We start from the raw sequence: 22390 nt of genomic DNA, 5'->3' as shown, positions 1-22390 counted from the left end.
CCCATAAGTCGCACTTCACAAGCACCGCAGGTAACTCTGAGGCCGGAAGTTCAAGGACCACCATTAAGAAACACGTTGAGAAAGGAAAGGGGAGGAAGGTGAAACTCAGAGTAGAATGATGCCCTTGCTATTAGTTCTGTTAGAAGATCTGGCGGCAGGAGACACGACTCCACACTGAGGTGACACTTAGGAATTCCAGGCACCCTCCCTTCCCCCTGCCTGCCTTCGCAGACTCCTCCCAGCCCACACACTTGCACGTGGGTTAGATGGCGTTCACACCGGGCCTTGGAGTTGAGGCAAACCACAAAGTGCCTGTGTGTGAAGGGAGCAGACATGGTGGAAGTTAACAGACTCCAAATCTGCCAGTTTTAAGGGAACATTCTGGACTGGCTAGAGGTGAAAATAACCAAGTATGGCCACCTGGTTCAGCCTGAGAACAAAGAAAGACTGGAATTTCCAGCACAGCCATGGGGGGTGAATTAGAAACTGATTTTCACAGGCTGTGATGCCACTTGATTTAGAAAACTCTGCCTCCTTCTCGCTTTGCTTTCATTGCTAATCCCTTAGCTCTGTGGACCTATAATTGACTGGTTTCACCATATTGCTGCCCTGCAAGATCCATCAGGAAAGAAGTATTAAAGCCTCATCTCATGGGTCTCATGCACTAATGGTACCTGAAAACATTAATATGATAGTCCTAGAGTAGCCGTCCTATACCCCGGAAATATTTCACATATAGGAGGCTATTTTAGGTGCCCCCCCCCAGGATTGATAACTATGAATTTTTTAAAGTCCCAGCTAATTTTCCCTCTCAGTTTATTATAGAGTTGACTTCTTTCTGTCCACCTCATATTCTTTTTTTTAATAGTTCAAAGAGTTAAATATATGGTGCCTTTTTAATTTTTTTTCTCCAAAATTTTCTTTAAAGTCCAGTTAGTTAACACAATGCAGTATCAGTTTCAGGTGTAAAATGAGTGATTCATCACTTACACACATCACCCAGTGCTCATAACAAGTGCACTCCTTAATCCCCATCACCTACTTAACCCACCTCCCCTCCAGTAACCATTGGTTTGCTCTCTATAGTTAAGAGTCCATTTCTTGGTTGCCTCTTTTTCTCCCCCCCAACTGTGTTTATTTGTTTTGTTTCTTAAATCCCACATATGAGCGACATCATACAACGGTATTGTCTTTCTCTGACTGACTCATCTCCTTTAGCATAATATAATACTCCCTAGCTCCATCCACGATGGCAAGATTTCATTCTTTTTCATGGCTGAGTAATCTTCCAAAGAAGATTCCACATCTTTATCCATTCATCAGTCAATGGACACTTGGGCTCTTTCCACAATTTGGCTATTATTGATAGTGCTGCTATAAACATTGGGGTGCATGTATCCCTTCGAATCAGTATTTTTGTATCCTTTGGGTAAATTGTTGCTGGATCTTAGGGTAGTTCTATTTTTAAATTCTTGAGGAACTTCCATGCTGTTTTCCAGATTGGCTGCACCAGTTTGCATTCCCATAAACAATGTAAGAAGGTTCCCATTTCTCTGCATCCACGCCAACACCTGTTGTTTCCCGTGTTGTTAATTTTAGCCATTCTGACTGGTATGAGGTGATATCTCATTACGGTTTTGATTTGTATGTCCTTGATGATAGGGATGTTGAGTATCTTTTCATGTGTCTATTAGCCATCTGTATGTCCTCTTTGAAAAGTGTCTATTCATGTCTTCTGCCCATTTTTTACTGGATTATTTGATTTTTGGGTGTGTTGTGGTGTTTTTTTTCTTAATCAGAGAGAGAAAGCACACAAGCAGGTGGAGTGGCAGGCAGAGGGAAAAGGAGTCTCCTCACTGAGCAAGGAGCCCAATGTAGGACTCGATCCCAGGACCTTAGGATCATGACCTGAGCCAAAGGCACCTGCTTAACCAGCTGAGCCACCCAGGCATCCCAGGGTGTTGTTTTCCTCAGATTTTATTTATTAGAGAGAGAGAGAGAGAGAGCATGAGTGGGGGAAGGGTAAGAGGGACAAGCAGGCTCCCCGCTGAGCACAGAGCTAGATCCCAGGACCCTGAGATCATGACCTGAGCTGAAGTCAGACGCTTAACTGACTGAGCCATTGGGTGTTGAGTTTTATAAGTCCTTTATATATTTTGGATATTAATCCTTTATCTGAAATGTCATTTGCAAATATTTTCTCCCGTCCCATATGTTGCCTTTTGGTTCTATTGATTGTTTCTTTCACTGTGCAAAAGCTTTTTATTTTGATGAAGTCCCAATAGTTTATTTTTGCTTTTGTTGCCCTTGCCTCAGGAGACATATCTAGTCAAAAGTTGCTACAGCCTGTGTCAAAGAGGTTACTGCCTGTGTTCTTTAGGATTTTGATGGTTTCCTGTCCACCTCATATTCCAAGGCCGCATGTAACATACACTTCTCTTGGAAAGAGCTCCTTCCCCCCACCCAAAAAGTTGTTTCTTGTTTGTCCAAAAAGACGAAAGTGGTCTCTGAAAACATTTCTTACCTAATCTGAGCAGGATTCCATACAGGCTAAGCACATCTTCCTAAAAACACATGCTGGCTTCTTTAGAAACCACATGCACTTGGTTTGCTTCCTACTTCTCTGGTTATTCTTTCTCAGTCTTTGTGCATTTCTCTTCCCCTACCTGCCTCTTGTCTACCCTCTTGGGAGTCTCACTCTATATACAATCATGACTCCCAAGGTTCCAGACTTCCCCTGGTTGTCAACGATTCTCACGTGTCCAGCACCAGCCCGAGTCTCTCTTCTGACTCCTACGCACAGCTGCCTACTGGACATCCCTACCAGATGCCTCACAAAGAGGTCAACTCTGTACATCGAAAACTAAACTCAATCCCTATCTCAGGAAAGAGTACTTCCACCTATCCAACTGCCCAAGCCAAAATATTTCTAGACTGTTCTTGCTCCTCAGTGGCTCTTTCATTCCTCCACCTTTCTCTGTTCTCACTGCCTCTACTTGGGTTTACCCTTGTCCACTCTAGATGATTTCAGCAGCTCCCTAACTCTGTATTTGCCTTCTCTAGACCAGGGGTTGGCAAATTATACCCAGTAGCGTTTACATTTTTTAAAGGATTATTAAAAATGGCTTTTAAAGAGTTATTGAAAGAGCCATTGAAATTGTGCCCAGAGCTGTTGAGTCAACTTGCTCAAGGTCTCACACTCAGTAAGTGGTAGAGCTGGGATTTGAACCCAGGTTATTTGAAGGGTTATTAAAAGAATGGCTTTTACATTTTTAAAGGATTGTTGAAAACAAACAAGAAATAGAATATGCAACAGATACTCTAGGTGGCCCTCTAAAGACTAAAATATTTCCTGTCTGTCCTGTTATAGGAAAAAATGTATTGCCTCCTGTTCTAGATCATTTGACGTGCTCCTGCCAGAGTATCTTTCATGCTGCTCCCATGCTTGAAATTCTTTTAATGGCTTGCCATCACTTGAGGATAAGTTCCAAGTGCCTTCACATGATTCGCAACACCTTTTATCATCTGACATTTGTCTCTCTCACTCGCTTGATCTCTTACCATATCTAGTGATGTATACTCACCTCACCCCTCTGAGCTATGCCTTTCAGCAGTACACAATTACTTGCTGTTTATGAATTTGCTTGGGGCATTAGATTTGCCTCATCCTACCCTTCCTTACCAGAAGCGTATCCCCAAGGCTCGGTTGAGCTGGCAGAGTAGAGCTGGAAATTTGAACTCAAGATGACCCCCTCCACGGCCCACATGGTACCCTATACATTGTACTTCATCTCAGCCCACCCTACCACGGCATGTTAGAATTCGCTATTTGTTTCTCTCCCTTACCTTCTAAATTACGTTAGTCTTCCTCAAGGGCAGATGTTTAAGAATGTATGTCAATTTCTCCACAATTCCAAGAATACAATAGACACCCAACAGATGATAAACTGATGGATGAATGAATAGGGGAATAAACACTAGTGATTAGCAGGCAAGTTTCCTAATTACCAGAGACTGTAGTCTGCATGGCTTTGCATAATCTGAACACCAGTCTTTAATACGCAATTATGGCAGAGTTCCAGAGTGGTACCCACTCCCATCTAAACATTTCTGCCCTGCCCACATGTTCTCCATTACAGAAGTGTCAGGAACCCCTGAGGTCCTGTGGCCCACAATACAATCTGAAAAGCCCTGCTGGAGAATGAATAAGGACCGAGAATAAACACCCTGTAGCATCCTATCTCCTGTCATATCCATGCCGCTGAAGAAATCGTCATCATCACCATCCTCATTGTTAACATTTAGTGACCATTCGCTTTGAGCTAGGTCCTGTTCTCAGTGTTTTACAGGTGTTCATTCATCCTTACAATAACGTTTTGAGGTTACTATCCCAATTTTCCAAATGTTGAAATTGAAGCAGAGAGATCTTAGATTAACTTGCCCAAAGTCTCACACTTAATATGTAGTGGAGCTGGGATTTGAACCCAAGGAAGTCTGGCTCCAGGGACTATTTCTTTGTATTGATTTTAACCTTAGTTGAATCCATGGACTTGGCCATTGTTTTAAAAAGAAGCCAAGGAGTCAGCTAGATCTAGCATAAATTAACATTCTATCTTCTAGCCAGCTGGCTTGCAGTCTGTGAGGTTTTCATTTTTATTTGGCACATACATGTTAGGGAAAGCCTTTCTTCTATTTCCTACTGCTCTACCTTCATATAGACATTCCCAGCTATAAACATGCATCGTACTAGGCACATAATAGCTACTCAGTAAATACTGTGATTGTGACATATGCATTTGCCTCTCTCTGTGTGTTTACAGCATTGATGGCCTGTGCACATGGGCATCTAGAGACCTAGACCACAAGCAAGGCTAAGCTAAACTGTCCCTTGCTTTTCAGTTACTCTGAATAAATACTGAACACTTACTGGGCCCTCCTACCCTTCACCACACTGAGGCGAGATTCAGGCAGAAGCTAACTCCAGTTTGCATTTGGATAGGGTGTAACACTGGCCTTAGAGTCTCACAAGTCACTCTTCCCCACATCTAATATCAGGAGGCTCGTGTAATATGGACAGATGAACGTTCAGTATTCCTACGTCTGAACCCAAATCCAGAAACAATACCTGTAAGGACACTGCTGACTTCCTCATAGAAAAGAAAATCTGGATTCTCTAAAATTGGCACTGGAAGTCAGATTACCAAATTGGGAAGGAAAGCTGGCTGAAGAGAGATCCTGTCGCTGAGAAAACCTAAATCCTGCTGATAACCCCACACTGGCAGAGAAGTCCCGGCTCGCTGTTCAACACTTTGGCCCAAGACTGAACTGCCAGTCGACAGGATATGCATAGTTCAGCTAATAAAAGGCTTACAGCACTTAAAACTTTTCTGAAGGTTATGGGATTTTTCAAAGGAATGCAGGGGAACATGAAGAATCATATGAAACTAGATACTTTGAAGAAAATACTGGTTCCTTCTTAGGGGTGAAAAGTGGTTCACAGGTAATAGTCTATCTACATGGAATCCTAGGGAAAGGGCTAATGCCAAGGAGTTTCTGCCTTTTAACCCCTAAGCCCGTCCTGTTTTCCTTCTATTCTAGGTCTGCCTGATTCACGCTGGTCATGTCTGACTACCCCCTTGGTTAGGAAGAGCAGTCTGATGGTACATCAGTTACCATAGAGGGCAGCCCACGGTGGTAGAAAGGCAATAGGGTTCAAATCAGAGCAACGTAGGCTGGAATTCCAGTTCTGCCACTTCCTGTCCTTGTGAGCCCACTTTAACCCCTCCGAACTTGGGTTTGCTCATTAGTTAAAACACTTACACGTGCTCTGCAGAAGAGCAAGGGTGTGGAAAAGAGATAATATCTGTAAAGTGCCTGGCACACAATGGATACTCATCTGTCAGTATCTATAATGATTGGCATGTAGATATGAGGTCATTATACCATCTTCCAGGACTTCACAAAATAAGGAGCTTAATTCTCATTTTGAGGAATCTAGGAACAAACTAGGCAGTTGTTCAAAGAGCTGAGATGGAAAGGTAGGTAGGAAAACATAGTGTGGTGGAGAATTAGCCTAAATCCAGGCAATTGGAGAGGATGCTTCTATTTTTCTGACCATTTTATTTATTTATTTATTTATTTATTTATTTATTTAGCTATTATTTCTGGTCTGGTAGAAGAGAGAAATCTGTATACTCTCTATGCTTATACTTCCCAGTTTTGGACAACTTTCCAAAGTGGTGTTGAATAGGAGATGAATTAAGAAGTATTTGGAAGGGTTTGGCCTGGGCAACACAGAGTATTTACAGATGGCAACTTCTCAGAATGAAAGAGAGAATCAAATGGGAAATGCCTCCAGGGTCAAGATCAGAACCACAGCTGTGAATAACACTATATGTAAAAGTCATAAGCACATGAAATGCTGTTTCCAAGTTTGCAGAAACTATAAAAACTGAAAGCAGGGCAGATAGGGAGAGAAGAAACCAGTTTCAGTTTGGTTTGGCTTATTTCCTTTGTAGAACTAAAGGCAGTGGGGATGACAAATGTTTTTCCCAGTTAAAAACTGGAAGAATAGCAAGTCGGAGGAACAGGGGCCATCCCAGTAAATACATAGGCCTCAAGGGGGGAAAGAAAGTATTGAAGGTCAACATGAAGGTCACAGGAGCATCAGAGGACACAAGACAGTGACAAGCAGGTGGCACATGTGAGGCACTGACTATTCCCTGAAAGGATAGGGGGTCTGCAAAGATCCCCCTCGTGGTTTATTTATTCTTCTTAGAAGAATGGTCCTAGACAAAGGCAGAGTTCTGGAAAAGTGCTTGACGTTGTTATATAAATGAGGCATTGGAACAAACCAGAAGCGAAAATTCTTCCATGTTCTAGGTCCAGGTCAGCAAACTTTTCTTATAAAGGGCCATATAATAAACATTTTAGGCATTGCAGGCCTTCCTGTCTGTGTCCCTACCATTCATTTCTGCCATTGTAGCCTAAAGGCGGTCATAGAAAGTACTTACCGGGGCATGGTGGTGCTCAAATGACTCTAGTGACAAAAGCAGGTGGCAGCTGACCAGAGTTTGACCCCCCTCCCAGGTAAATAGGAGATGGAGTCAGAGTCATGTCACGCAGAGGTTGATAGCTCCAAATGAATTACCCAGCTAGCAAATAAAACTACACATATTAGCAAATTCAAGACTTCGTGAGTTGCTGAAGAGAAAGAAGTTGAAGAGTTTGGCAGAAAGTATTAGGACAGGGTTAAGAATGTGTGGTCAGGTGGCCTCTCCCATTCCAAGAATATTTTCTATACTTCCACCTGGAGCAATCGTGAAGCTTCCAGCATCAAATAACTTTTAGCTGGCAATTACATTAAAAACAGCCAAGGTTATAAAAAGTTGCCCTAGCCAAATGGTGATATGAAACTCTTCATGAACCTCAGATCTGTTCCCCAAAATATCTGTGCGAAACAAAACTCTCCCTTGCAAGTCTCTGGGCTACTATAATTTTTGGTTTCAGAAAAAAAAATTCTTGCTCACAGAGGAGGTCTTCTCACAGCATTCTTTTTTTCCTCCAGCTTCAAGCTATTTAAAATCTAGAATATTCTTGTTAGTGATTATCCATTTCCCTGAGTAACTACAAACTTTGGCATAAATTACCCCCCACCAAAAATGAGGCCAAACCACATGCCTTCCAGTTATTTAAAATCCAGAATATTCTTTTTTAGTGATTGTCCATTTCCCTGAGTAACTACAAACCTTGGCACAAATTACCCCCCACCAAAAATGAAGCCAAACCACATGCCTTACTATTAGGCCCCAGTGGATGCCTGCATATGGTCATTTTTTTTAAAGGTCAAAGGTCACTCCCCATTCCTGATTCCACCATGCACTAGCTGAGCAAGTTACTTCTCTGAGCTTTCGCTTCTTTTCTCAAAAGGGATAAAATCATTGATCTAATCACATGACAGTGAGAATGGAATTATGGAAAGCTTATACACTTGTCTAATAAGTAACGGCCCCCACTGTACCTCTGTGGTAGATTTGATGGTCCTAATCTAAAAAATTCCTAGGCAGGAGAAGAAAAAATCTGCATTTCAGGGTAACTAAAAGTCCTCAGCATCTCCTCCTAGGAATTTGGAGCTGATGTTCTTTGCACAGCTGCCTTTCACTTCACATATTTGCTTGTAAGCTCACTTTTTTTCCAAATCTCATTCCTTTATTCTCTATTTATATACTTTTTTTTTTTTTTTTTGCAATTGCAGGATTCTGGCTTTTTTTTTTTTTTCAAGTGTTCTAAGATTTCAGTATCTGGTTCATAGTGTTAAAGAAGTTATGAAAATATGTAGTTGTACTTACTCAGAAATTTCTGAGTCAAGAGTAGAACTGAGCCAGTTGCCAACCCAATGTGCCATGCGGTCTCAGTCTCTGTTCCTCTTCTCCATCCCAATGCTACCCCCAAGGTAAAGGCACTGTGGCTCACTCCCTGCTCGCTCACACAGCAAACCCCCTGTCCCTCCCCATGTGCCTGATTGATATTTTATTCCTTGAAAGCTCTACATTTCTCAGTCCTTTACCCTTGTCAGAACAGTTCGTCACAACAGCCAGAATACATATGCTCAGACATGAAGAGTATTCAATGGTCATGTCAATCACAGCAGCAACAACCTATGCTTCCATAGGGTTTGCCACATCAGGCACTCATCTCCATTATTTATTTATTCTGAGAGAGAGAGAGCGTGCTTGTGGGGGTGGGGGCAGAGACAGAGAGAGAGAATCATAAGCAGACTCCATGCCCAATGTGGAGTCTGACATGGGGCTTGATCTCTCAACTCTGAGATCATGACCTGAGCCAAAACCAAGAGTTGGAAGCGTAACTGACTGAGCCACCCAGGAGCCCATCGTCTGTCTATATTCTTTAAATACCTGAGCTCAGGTGGAATACTCACAACAATCCTAGATAGGTGCTATAATTCTCCTCATTCTATAATTAAGAAAACTGTGATGTGGGGGTAAATGACTTGCCCAAGGTTACAAAGTGACTGAGTGGTAAAGCTGGGGTTGGGACCCAGGCAGTTTGCCTCCAGCATCTGGGCTCTTAACCACTATGCTGTATTGTCAGTAGGATCATTTTGAGCTCCACTGCTCTGAAGATAACTAAACAAGTATCTACTCAGCATGACAGCCCTGTGCTGAATACTGAGGAGGGAGCTATGGAAGAAACAAGAGTCCCAGCCCTTGCAGTATTAGTTTCCAATCTAACTAAAGAAATGAGACTTTGTAGAGTAGAAAGGATTTTGTAGTACAGCTCAGAACAACTCTGGGAGATCAGGAAGGGTAGAAATTCTTGTGGACCATGGTAACACAGGAGGTAGAATTTGACTCATTCCTAATGGAATGGGAAAATTTGGAAAGATAGATGGGAGAAGAAAGAGCATGAATTCATCCCCAAGTAAATGACAAGGAGACTCAAAGAGGCCATCTTGACTTGAGAAACAAGTTAGTGTTGGGATGTGGGATAGGTAATTTTGCAAAGAGGAGAGGGAGATACTATTCTAAAGAGAAAGGATGTGCCTATGGTTTCCAGCATCCAGTCCTGTGTTGGGACCTAAAATGGGTTTAAGAATGCATGCTTGTGAGGGCAGAAGGCCTGAGCCTCCTAAGAACTGTCTGAGGTCAGTATTATCCTCCATTTGCAGAAAGAGATTAGAGGCTCAGAGTTGAAAAGCTCATCAAAGTCCTCCACATGTCTCTGTCTCTCTTGACTGAAAGCAGAAGCCTTCCTCTCCAGCAGCAGCTTCACGTAGCTGGTCATGAAGGTGACCTTGAGAGACAGGCCTACACAGAACAGTGGTGGTCATAGTTGACCAAGGATTCAGAGGGCATCATGATGCCACCCCACTCACCGAATTGCTAGACACTTTCTTTTAGACACCCAGAGCTTCCTCCTTTTCAACTCAGAGTACTTTTTCACTGTACGTTACAAATGCAGAGGAGACAACTTCACCTCAAGGAGCTTGGACTTGGTAGGACTGGCCCATGGGCACCTTGTCTGGATCCTACTCACAAGGTGGACAAGGGCCATACTTATGTCACTGAAACAATTATTTTTACTCTCTCAGCTGCTCTTTCTTTGTTAGAATGCTCGAGCAGACATGCTATCACAAAGAAGCTCACAAGAAAAGGCCATCAGAAAAGCAAAACTCCTTTATTTTCTGGCTAACTGTATGACCAAAGAAATAAAGCAGTAAGTTTTAGCTCAGTAAACCAAAAGGGAAGTGGGGTATGGGTATGGGAGAAAAGCAGCTAGTATTAATATATCTAATGTGACCACAGGACCATTTTCTATGTAGGCCTTAATTATGCCCCATTCCATGTCCCCTCATTCTCTGATTCCTTAAATTCCAAAACAACCCCAGAGAAATCTTTCTGGTTTTGCTTGGAAAGCAGCACTATGTTTCTGTGTCTGTGCATTCTAAAACAGTCCTGTCAAATCCGAAAACGAAATACAAGCTGACAGAATTCAGCTACTAACAAATTAAGTTAAATTAATAGAGCAGACGCCTGAAATACAAAGAAAACATCTTTCCCCCCAGGAATCTCTCTCCCTAAATGCCAGGCTAGATAGATAGACTACGGACGACCTCAGGTTTCACAGCAAAGCCCTTTCCTTTGCCTTGTCATGTTTCCTAGAGAGTCCTGCATGGGAACCCTCTCCAGAACTACTGCTCCCCCTGGTGGCAGCCTCCAAACCCCCACCTACCGAAGTTGAGGACATACTAAAAGACATGATAAATTGAAAAAAAGAGTGCTAGACCAAGAATCTCTATTTCAAAGTCCAACTCCGCAACCAAATAACTCTGTACCTCCTTGAGCTAAAGAGTTCAGTTTTATGAGTGGAAATAATTTGTAACTATATACAATAAGTGACAAATTCAGATTTTGTCCCATGTAGGTTTTGTCTTAAGTTAATATTTAAGATTGTTTTTATGAAGGCGAATACTTTATCTTCTCTATCTATGTATATACATTTTCTAGAATAAAAGAACATGCAAATGGTGAATCTCAAGGTCTAGGTTCATTCCTTTCCAGCCCCACTATTCCCATCCTAGTTCAGCCCCATATGCTCTCCTCCTTCTCACCTCTGTGGGAATCATTTCCAAGCTCCAGACCTGCTCAGAAAGCATTATGGCTCACGCAGTAGCACCTGTGTCTATAAGTGGTGCAGCTACAAAAGCTAACCCCCACCTTTAAAAAAATGGGTGGTTCAGGCCCACTGTCGGCATGGGTTTTATACCTCCTGCGTGAAATCAGGCAGATACAGTAGTTCTATGGGGGGGAATGAGCTGAATATGGAGATCTGATAAATTGTCTGGCGGCTACAGAGAATTGGCCAATAGCATGCGCCCCTCTCTTCCTTTCTGACAATCTTTACCACTCCCATCCTTCCTCGAATTTAATTCTTCATTCAGAGTGTCCAACATTACCAACAAAGCATCACTGGGAATGCCAAAAGATGGTCTGGAAATGCCTTATATACCTTATTTTCACAGCTTCCTCTGCTGAGTAGGAAAACCTACTTCAACTGAGTTTTAGAAGCAAATAAGCTGATGTAGGAAGGTGAAGGGATTTGCCAGTGGTAACTACTTAAACAATAGCAGGACCAAAATGAAGTTCAGAAGACTGGTCTTCTAGCCTCTTGCTCTGAATCTTCAAGAAACCTCTCTGTAGGGAAGAGAATGACAATGTCAGTTTTAGGGAGGCAACCATCCCAAGGGACTTGGGAATTTAGCAAATTCTAATCCCTACCTTTTGAGTGCAGTGAAACTGAATAACAATGGACTAGACTCAATCATCATGAGCAGTCAGTTCTATTGAAATTTGATTAAGCCTGCTTTTATTATTGCTGTTTGGAAATCATTATGGAGGCATACATGTTCCTGGGGCATCATCATGATTTAAATCATAAAATCAGTTTTTAATTTTTTTAATCTAAAACAGCCTGAATACCTGAAGAGATTTAGCAATGACATATAGTTGTGTCTGTTAAGATTCTTTTTTTAGATAGTGACATTATTGCATATTATATAGTTTACCAAAGATAAGAAGTGTGTATCGTCATCTTTCTCTTATTAGCTTCTTTGAAAAAGACCAACATGTAGTTGTTTGGGAAAAATCACTTAGCGTTTAATGGATGTGTGAATGAATGAGTGGATGAACGCTACCACCCCTCTCCCCCACCCCTCATGAAACTTCAGCTCCAGTTCAGTGCCCCAAAAGCTCGACTTTCCTCAGCAATTGTGGTGATGGTGTGGAATGGCACTGAATCAAACACAGACCATCCAGAAACTTCCCTTTAGCTGAGGTTTTCTGTTTCCTTCCCCATTTTTACCAGAACTGCACAAGTGGATTGAAGACTGACACATGTAAGCCTTGCTTTTCCTCTTTCCTGCCTTCCCTCTGCCAGGAGGTAAGAGTAAGCAATGCAATCAGCTGAAGGCCAAAAATGGATTTGAGGAAGCGTGATCCAGTGCCAGACTGGTTGCCCACCTCAGAATAACTAAGAGCTGACGAGAGGCAGTGCCAAAGTGCCAATACCATAGAGTCTGGACAGGACCCAGCAGGAGAGATAGTGAAAAAAGGAAAGAATGGTATAGTGGGGAGAACATGTTGCTGGGGCAGGAGGTCTGACTCCTAGCCTTAATTTCACCACCAAGTCTCACAAGTTCTTCTGACATTTTCATGCTTTCCTTCCCTCTCCTTTCCTTTAAAATGACCCCTGTTTCCAGCTTACCTCCTGTGGGTGGATGTTAACATGATATTAGGTGAACAGATCTTGGGGACTTTTGAAACTAGGGAGAAGGAAATTATCACAAACATGGAAATGACTGACTCCAGAAGCCCATAAGCCATCTGTAAGGCATTGCTGTGCCATTGAATGGTTTGCCAACCTAAGGCCTGGGCAGGTCCAGGCACTGGATCTCTGAGCTTCCTGTCTGTCCTCCTCCCTGCCCTTCTGGATTCCCACCTCCACCTATACAATCCAGTTGTCATCAGCCTCATCGAGTCACTGAGACATCAGCTTCAAGTCATCATTAGTCACTAATCTGCAATGGCATAAATAAAAAAAAACAAAAAGAGTAGACTAAGATTGAAGTGAGTTTGAAGCTCTTGTTAGGCACTCACAATGTGATTCTTATAATTATTTTCAGGGAAAGCAAAGTGTTGGAACTAGATGGTGATTGTTCTGGACTTCTCTAGCATTGTCCTGAAGCTCAGGTTTTGCCTTCATTTTATTGGGCACCTCCTCTACAAAGGGTTCTTTATTAAGTATTATGGAAACAGATCTGAGTTTTATACCCTATGATGTTTACAGACTAATGAAGGTAATAGATGTACATATGACTACCTAGAACCGAGAAGTAGTTAGACATAAAATTTCCTCCAAACATATGCATCACGGTCGTCTCATCAATATTTGATTCTTGGCTTCCTCTCACGCACCTCCAATCCTTTACTCCAGATGTTTTTCTCCATGTCTGGAAGCCCTGCCTACTTTCCATCATCCAACCGAGCTCTACTCCTTTATGATTTTTCCTTTTCTTTAATAAGCCTTTCCCAAATCCATCTGCACCGTTCATTCTAGCGTCCCCTCTCATCCGTGATGTGGGTGTTATATGTGTTCAGCAAACATACACTGTCTACTCCCAACTGGTATTTTTAGATCGAGTAATCAACAAGCTGCATAGGCAATCAAAAACCTCATTTGTGGCTGCTATCAGAATCACATCAATCAAAATGACGAGAGAGTCTGGGCTCCTGAGTGTCACTGTGGCTGGTTTGTGTCTGTTTTAAAACAGGGTTCCAGGGGCACGTAGGTGGCTCAGTTAAACATCCAACTCTTGATCTCAGCTCAGGTCTTAATCTCAGGGTCATGAGTTGAAGCCCCATGCTGGGCATAGAGCCTACCTTAAATAGATAGGTAGGTAGGTATGTAGGTAGGTAGGTAGGTAGGTAGGTAGGTAGGTAGGTAGATGGATGGATGGATGGATGGATGGATGGATGGATGGATGGATGGATAGATAGATAGATAGATATAAAAATAAAACAGTGTTCCTTCCTGCCTTACCAGTATTAAATGCCAAAAAGGAGTCAACTGACCTGATCAGGTGTCCATTTCTTTTCTGTTGCTCCAGGATTCTTCTGCAGCCAGATGATTCCTTACAGATCCTGGCACCAGTGGAAGCTGATGTGGGTTTCTACACTTGTAATGCCACAAATGCCTTGGGATATGACTCTGTCTCCATTGCCGTCACGTTAGCAGGTAACATGAAAATCTTGTGTGGTTTGTTTCGGAATGACACCGTGGGTGCCTATGACGTGCCGGGCAGGCCCGGGAGCACATAAATAAATGAGATTCATACCCTGCCTTCAGAGCGATTATAGCTTGTCGTTACAATTAAATGGAGCTGACGTATAATAGGAGGTAGAATGAAATACATGGTATAAATGATAACCTGAGAGTATACAAAGACATTCATTCCATCTGGAAGATTTTAGAGTCAGAATGAGTGGATTTCGATAAGCAGAGATGGGGGAAATATTCCAGGAAGAGAGAACAATATGAGCAAAGGAGTTGTGTACAAATAAGTAACGTGTTCGGGAACATGGGTTGTGAGCCGAGATCTTGAACACTCATTTGGGATCCTATCATTTCTCCTTGTTACACCTGTCGCAGAGAAGACAAGACTCACGGGTAGCTGGAATTCCGCAGTCATGATTTGGAGCAAGAGTGTTCTTCTCTCCAGTTCTGTTTTATTTCAACCTCTTGCTCTAATGCACCTGCCAGCACTTTCCCTTTATCCACAAGTCTGGGCAAACATTCTGCACGTGGCAGTTGCAGAAAACTGCAGTGCAGGGTACAGTGTCTCCCAAGGTTGTGGTCTTGTCATCATGTACTTTACAAAAACCTCTCAACGTAGGACACAAATCCTTGCCTTTGAAACTGCAAAAGACCTTAGGTATCAATTGTACCAGTGCCCTCATTTCTTAGAGGCCGGGTCCTGTAACCTGAGGTCAAGTAACCACTCAGCTCGTTGTGGAGATAAGAAGGGAACTGAGGCCTCCTGACTCCCAGCTCATTGTTCCTTCCTTTTCCCCAAGGGTCCTACCAAGGTAGGATCCTTTTTCTCAGATCTGGGCCCCGCAGTCTTTTTGGCGGTACGTTGCATGTGTTTGTATTTATTCTTTTCAATTGCTGCTCCCGTCAGATGATTCAGTAGATGCTAGAAAAGCCAACATCACCCCACACTGACCTCATCGGTCCATGCTGGGATTATGTTGTCACACTGTTCTCTAGTCACACATGCTACTCCCTTGCATATCTGTTTAGCAAGAGCATTTCTGCCCCCATGACCTACGGCTGATCTGGAAAGGGACCTTTAGCAGGAGGCTTTCCAGGGAAGATGAAAGTCAGCCGTGAATAAGGCAAGCTAAGATTGCCCTGGGGTGGATTAAAGACTGATATTATTAATGCCTATTTTTTTTTGAGTGAGCAGAACATTTGCTTTCCTCCTAATGTATTCCAGTTACAATCTTGATTCCCCCCCTCTTTATACAGAGTCCAGATGCTCAGCACCAATCTCGTAAAAGCTCTTCTGCCTTCCACACTCCAACCTGCCTTTAGCAAGGGCACTGCTGACATCCTTCCAGTTGCTGGCAAATAATGGCTCTTACGGGATTAAGTCTCTTGTTTATATTTATCCAGATACGGTTCAGCTCCATCACAGACTAAATAGCCTTTGTTCACCTGAATTTAATACGATTAATGGAAACCTGTCTGGAATTAAGTAAGGCAATTGTAACATCAGACTTGTCTTCAGCTCTTTGAAGAAGAGCTAGTGGAGGCTGCCAAAGTGTTCAAAGCCAGAAAAGAGAGAGCAGCCAAAGAGGCACTGGGGAATGGGAGGAAAGGGGCTGACCCATGAAGCAGATCACAAACACCACCCCTAGGGCCTAGGGGACTGTGTCCTTATACTTCAGTGCTGGGGTGGGTTCAGTCTGTTGATGAATCTAATATCTCCGATAAAAATTAAGGTTGGATTTGTGTCTTTACCTGGGATTATCATCTACAACTGTGGTATACCCGCTACTCTTCTAAGCACACCCTCCGCCACATACTGTGGGACATTTAGCAATAAATAACGCCTGAGTTTTGTGCTCCATAATGTGTACAGACTAGGGAAGGCAACAGATGCATGCAGGACTACCGAGAATGGAGAGATTTACACTTTCCTTCAAATGTATGCATCAAGATCCTGTGTAGTGGCGTATAAAATACCACCCAAATATACACTGAATTTAAGGGGAAAGTAAGTGTCAAGCATTTCTAAATTTGTTTACCGATTATACTGCTTACCTTGAACAAAGTCTATAACCTCATTGAGTGTTCGTTCTCATCTATAAAAATGAAATTAATAATATCTTCTGGGATTGTTGTGCGTTAAACAAGATGGCGCGTGTAAAAAAGCACTTAGCCCTATGCCAGGCACATAGTTCACACTCAATAAATGTTTCATTTTCTTTCTCTAGCTTTCCTAAAATGAAACACATCCTGAAAGCAATTCTAAAATGTGTAAAACATTAGTCCAACTTGGCTTCCACGTATTTTTCATTATAAGTCTTCACACTGAAATTTTTCAAGTACGGACTTAAGAACTGATTGAGCTCAAATGCAGTCTAATCTTCATGGTAATCTCCGTGCTTCTGTACTTGCAAAATCATTGCAGACTTTTTGCCTTGACTTCTGTGTGGATGTTAGACTACAAGGGGGGAAAAATCTTTTTGAGGCTCAAGATACTCAGGTGTCCCTATGATTTTGTAAGGAAGGTATGAACTCTGGTCTTGCCAGTGTGTCTTAGTTGGCCAGAAGTAGGGAGACTTACTCATAGTAACTCAGGAGAGCAGGAAGAGCGTGACAGTTAAGCCCGAGGACTCTCTAGCCTCCTAATCTGCATTGGAATCCTGGCTCTGTCACTTCCTGGCTGTATAACCTCCAGCAACTTCTTTGCTGTCTCTGACTTGGCTTCTTCCTTTGCAAATGCTGATAAAAATAGTACTTGATTCAGAGGGTTCCTGTGAAGATTAAATACATTCATTCATATAAAATGCTTATAATTGGGCACTTGATATTTGTTAGCTAGTATTGTGAGAATAACGCATAAAACAAAAGCCGAGTTATTTTTACAGTAGAGGAGACTTTTTCAGAGAGTCGGAAGCTCACAAGCCCTGTGGAGGGCATCTCGCCCTCAGCGTCTGCAGGCCAGCCCCAGAAGTTGGATTAGCCATCTGGAAAGGGCTGGACTTCCTGGATTCAGAGCAAGGGAGACAGCTTGTGATAAGGAGTATTTCACAGGGGGCTGATGAACTCTCCGTGGCCCACAACCAGACCTCTTCCATTGAGTTGCCCCATCTTCGGGATTGACTGTGTTGCCAGTTCTGCCTCTCAGATTCATTTCAGGTCCATTGCCACTCTGAACACAATTTTTCTTTGAACATGTAAATACCATTCAGCTTCAGACATGCTATTACAGCCAAACCCTTCCTTGGTTTGCCTTCTTTGGGCCTGTAAATTAGTGTCTTTAGTATCCTCTTGCTTTTCTCCAAACCCATCCATTAGGTGTTGATTTATCTGTAAGTCTCAGAGATTTGAGGGTATTTTGCAAGTGTGTGTCAGCATGGAGATAGCCAGCATCTCCCTGTCTGCCTCCCTGGTTCAGAAGGGAAGCTCACAGCCAGGTAAACACAGGGCCACAAAATTCCTTTCTGTCCTAAACTAACTTAATTGGGTACCTGTTTCACTGCTCAGAATGTAGATGACAGTAGCATAACATGGATGGGAGGGTAATGGGGGGTAGGGAGGAGTATAAGAACATCCCCAGAATGTCACATACCTAACAGTTTGAAGTACTGATGACTTTACATCAGGTATAGACAGGTCTGGGTAAAGAAGAGTTTCTAATGTATACAGAGATGGGCACAAAATGGGAGAGCCATCTCAACTAGTCAGATTCAACACTCAGCCAGGTTGCTCAGAAACCTTCCAGTCTGAATGGCAAAGGCAGGGTCTTGAAGGAAAGCAGTAGTTTCCTGGTAAATTGCTTCAGTCTGGATCAGTGGAGTTTAGCTCTACTTACCAATGCAGATGAGTCCTTTCCAGGTGTAGACCATGGATGAGGTCATAGCCATAAGGGAAACGTTTTTGGTTGTCATTGATTTTATCAGATCACAAAAGAGATACTGTAAGGCCTGCCTGACATCATCACTGGAAAGTGAGAAGAAGATGAGGGATGAGCATATCTTTCATTGAAAGGAGAGAATACAGATGAGCTCATCTGAAGTTTTCACAGGAAGAGAGAGACAGAAAATATTTCTCCTTTCCTGGCATGCTTTTCTGCTTTTTTATGAGTTGAATAGCTGACACATACTGTGTCTAATAAAGAGATCAGAGAAAATAAAATAAAAGGAAAATAAAAATAAAAGGCCATTGTCCTTGAAATTCTTCTTTCTCTACCCCCGCCCCGTCATGATTTAGTAGCTGCAATAAAAGCAGTTTTGTAAGGCTTTTATAACATAAGTCATTTCAGATTGGCATTTCTGAAATTTCTTTCCAGCAATTCTGTTAACCAGAGGAGGACTTTGCCTCACAGACAGTTAGACTCAGAGAGGGTCCTGTCACCAGCAGCAAAGACAAACAAAGGAAGGTTTTCTCCAGTGCATTAGATCAGAGGGAAAGGTAGACAAGTTTGGCTATATTTCAGATGGTGCTCTGAACAACAGGGCAACGGCCATTGACTAATCCAAGCTGCCATCAAGGGATTTTATTATCTGATATAATACTGTGTAATCAACGTCCTTAAGTTTTGTTCAATATATACAGAAGTATAGCATGCCTACTAAAGAGGCCTCGCTTTTATAGAACTTAAATAAAATGGATAAGAACATAGCAGGAAAATCCAGCCAACTTGCTCTGCTCCTCAGTAGACTAAAAGAAACAAAGAAGTACGAATGATCCCAGCTAGCCCATCTCAAATTCTGAAAAGGCGACTTTCACGTCTATCCCAGGGAATAAGGGAAGGATGCGTGGTCGGGCAGGTAGTGGGACACAGCGTATCCTGGGTTAGTCGTTTCTAGGAGAGGCTGCGGCATCACATTTTGTACTAGGTCTGCAGTCCCTTGTCAAGGAGTCTGCACTGGATTTAACTTTTTAAGAAATGACTGTGTTCCAAAGTGGCTGCACCATTTTACATTTCCACCAGCAATATATGAGGGTTCCAGTTTCTCCACGTCCTCAACAATGCTCGTTAGCATCCTTTTTTTTTTATTATTATAACATGCTCATGAATGAGAAGTCATATTTCACTGTGATTTTAATTTATATGTCTCTAATGATTAATGATGTCAAGTATCTTTTTTGTGCTTATTAGTCATTTATATATATACATTTTTTGTAGTGATAACTTGTTAAAACAACAGAAATACACAATCTTACAGTTCTGTAGGTCAAAAGTCTGGTATAGTCTCACTGGATAAAATCAAGATGTCAATAGGCTGCATTCCTTTCTGAAAGCTCTAGGGGAGAATGCTTTTTTGCTCATTTGGGTTTTGGCAATACTTAATTCCTTGTGACCTGGGACTCTGGTCCCTGTTTTGTTACTGACTGTGAAGGGAGTGCCATTCTTTTTTTTTTTTTTTTTTTTTTAGATTTTTTTTTTTTTTGACAGAGAGACGTCCAGCGAGAGAGCGAACACAAGCAGGGGGAGTGGGAGAGGAAGAAGCAGGCTCCCAGCAGAGCAGGGAGCCGGATGCAGGGCTCGATCCCAGGACCCTGGGATCACGCCCTGAACCAAAGGCAGCCGCTTAACGACTGAGCCACGCAGGCGCCCCCCATTCTCAGATTCTAGAATTTACTGCATTCCTTGGCATTTGGCCTTTTTCATCCATCTTCAAAGCTACAAATGGCGGGCTGAGCCCTTCTCTTGTTGCTTCTCTCTGACAAACTTCCTGTGTCTCTGTCTTCTGATTTTAAGAGCTCGTGTGACAGACTGGGCCCACCTAAGGAACCTAGAATAATCTCCCTGTTTTAAGGTCAGCTGATTAGCAACTTTGGTTTCCTTTTGCCATGTAGCATAACACAGACACTGATTCCAAGGATTAGCATGTAGGCATCTTGGGTTGGGGGTGGGGCATTATTCTGCCTACCACACCCCGACTGAAGGGCACAGCTCATTTTCATTGAACTGTTGCCATAGAAAAATGCAAATTTAATGTAGATAGACTTTCTAATTTCTCCAGATATACCAAACCAAAAAACACACACACACACTTTTAATCTCTCCATTTTTAACTGAGCCCAACTAATTCAAACTTGTAAAAAAAAAATTACTTTGGAGCTAAACATGTCTGGTCAAATCTTCCACTTTCTGTATTTTCTGATCAGATATTACACCACATTTCCCAGTGTAGTCAGAATATTACGCAAAGGGTAATAATTTATTTTATTAGATTATACTAACTAAAACCATGTAATGATTTGGATGAAATAGAAACATTTATTTTTTACTATTACAAAAAAAGGAAGCTTATTGTAATAATGGAATAAGTAAGATTGTAAGGAAAGTATTTGCCTCATTACAAAATTTAGAAGCAGATTTAGAACTATAAATCTGTGTCCTTATTATAAACAGAGGGGTTTTAAACAGATACACACTTGGGTCTCTTGAAGACCTAAGAGTTCTATGAATGTCTTACATACAAATGAAGAACAGCCGTCCTCCCCCACCACCGATAAACTCCCCTTACCTGAAATTCTAACGTTCACAAATTTACTTTCTTTATCTTTGGGAGACTAGAAGAAGTACAGCTTTTGCCAGTGATGTCTTGGAAAAATAACAGGGGAGAGGAAAGGTTCCCAGAGGACTGGTAATGAGAAAGGGTACCAGGTAAGCAGAGTGGACTGAAAGGTCAGATGCCAACTCTCAAGGCTGGAGGTAGAAGTGAAGGAGACCCTACATAAGCCAGCAGGACAGGAAGGAGTTAAAAATCCCTGAGCTATAAAATGTGAAAGGCATTTGGAAGGAGAACCAGACTAAGAAAAAAAAAAAAATCATGCATTTCAATATAACTATTATCTGTAACAAAGCGACTCTTGTTGAAATGGCCAGGTAGCCAGATCCTGAGAAGTTTCTGGCCAGCATGGGATGGTAACTAGGAATAGTCAGTATCCGTATCCGTCATTACTCATTTCAAATGTGGAAAATGTTGTTGGTCTTTATAAGGGCTTTCATGGCATCACACTGATCGTGGCCCCTTAAACTTTATTTAACTCATGAGTCTCAAATTCCTCAACTGGGAATTCTCACCTCAGGAAGTTTTTGCAGATTTAACTCCAGTGGCCCTTGTGAGAAGCCTGTGATAAATTGCAGAAGCGAGCATTTCTTACGGCATTGTTATGATATTCTCGCTTATCACAGGGCATTATCCATTGACGAAGTCTGGATCGAATGCAATCTGTTTAGTTTTAGATGTTGAGAGTATGTGAAATTTATAAAACCTCATTGCTGTATACTCTGATAGTTTCATTAATGGGTGTCACTGCCTTATTTACCTTTCTCTTGAATTGAGATTCAAGAGGTGCTGTGGATATCACAGCTGGTTTCCTGAGCAGTGACGCGGGGGTCCCCAGCAAGTCAGCCTGGCATATATGGTCTCACAACTTCTCTGCAAGTAGATACTTTCTGGGGTCTCCGAGACCAGCCCTGGGGTGACGTTTAAGCTCTCTGTGTCTGTCCAGATGTTGATGGCAGTTTCAGGAGAATCCATCGTATTTAAAGTACTTCTAATTATTCTGAAACCTTCATAGTTCTTCAAAACGGAAGCAGTTGCGTTCCTTCTCACCGACAGATTTGATCCTTCTCCTCTTTCCTGTCCTTTTCCTCTTTCTTTTCTTTAAATTTTCCCTTTCTGTCTGTTTTCTTAGTTCATCAACACCCATCATAACATTTCCTCTCCAGTTTAGCAGAGCTGATGCCGATGATCGCAAACATTTGTTCCAGCCTCACACTGTGCTATGGAATTGCTCTAACAGCTTTACGTGCATTAACGTACTTATTCCTCAGCTCTGCAGCCATAGAAGTAGAAAACCAAAGCAGGAATGATTTGCTCAGTCATCATGCATGTGACCCAGAATCCGTACCTGAGTGGTACTCTAGGAAGTCTCTGCCAGTCTCTGGTTTACACTTCGGAATCTCAAACCTGGCCATTTGGTAGTCTCCAAACCTGCTGCCTGCAGTCCCTGTTTTTGTCACTGCCCTGTACCCCAGCCATCCTCAACATGTCTCACC

The 22390-nt window shown here is 42.3% G+C and overlaps 1 protein-coding gene across 3 annotated transcripts in view; it reads left to right on the top strand.

The window, feature by feature from the left end:
* Window positions 1–22390, top strand: part of ADAMTSL1 (ADAMTS like 1) — an 874799-nt gene that overhangs the window by 760090 nt on the left and 92319 nt on the right. For all 3 annotated transcript variants that reach the window (XM_087869620.1, XM_087869619.1, XM_045780274.2), the window contains one exon: window positions 14186–14313. In XM_087869620.1, coding sequence (XP_087725746.1) covers window positions 14186–14313 — 128 coding nt within the window. The remainder of the gene's footprint in view (window positions 1–14185; window positions 14314–22390) is intronic.

This window comes from Ursus americanus, chromosome 18, assembly GCF_024610735.1.
Source record: "Ursus americanus isolate L20-20 chromosome 18, mUrsAme1.1.p, whole genome shotgun sequence".
Lineage (NCBI taxonomy): Eukaryota > Metazoa > Chordata > Mammalia > Carnivora > Ursidae > Ursus > Ursus americanus.
Note: the sequence above shows the minus strand (reverse complement) of the source record. Positions and strands in the feature narration are given on the sequence as shown.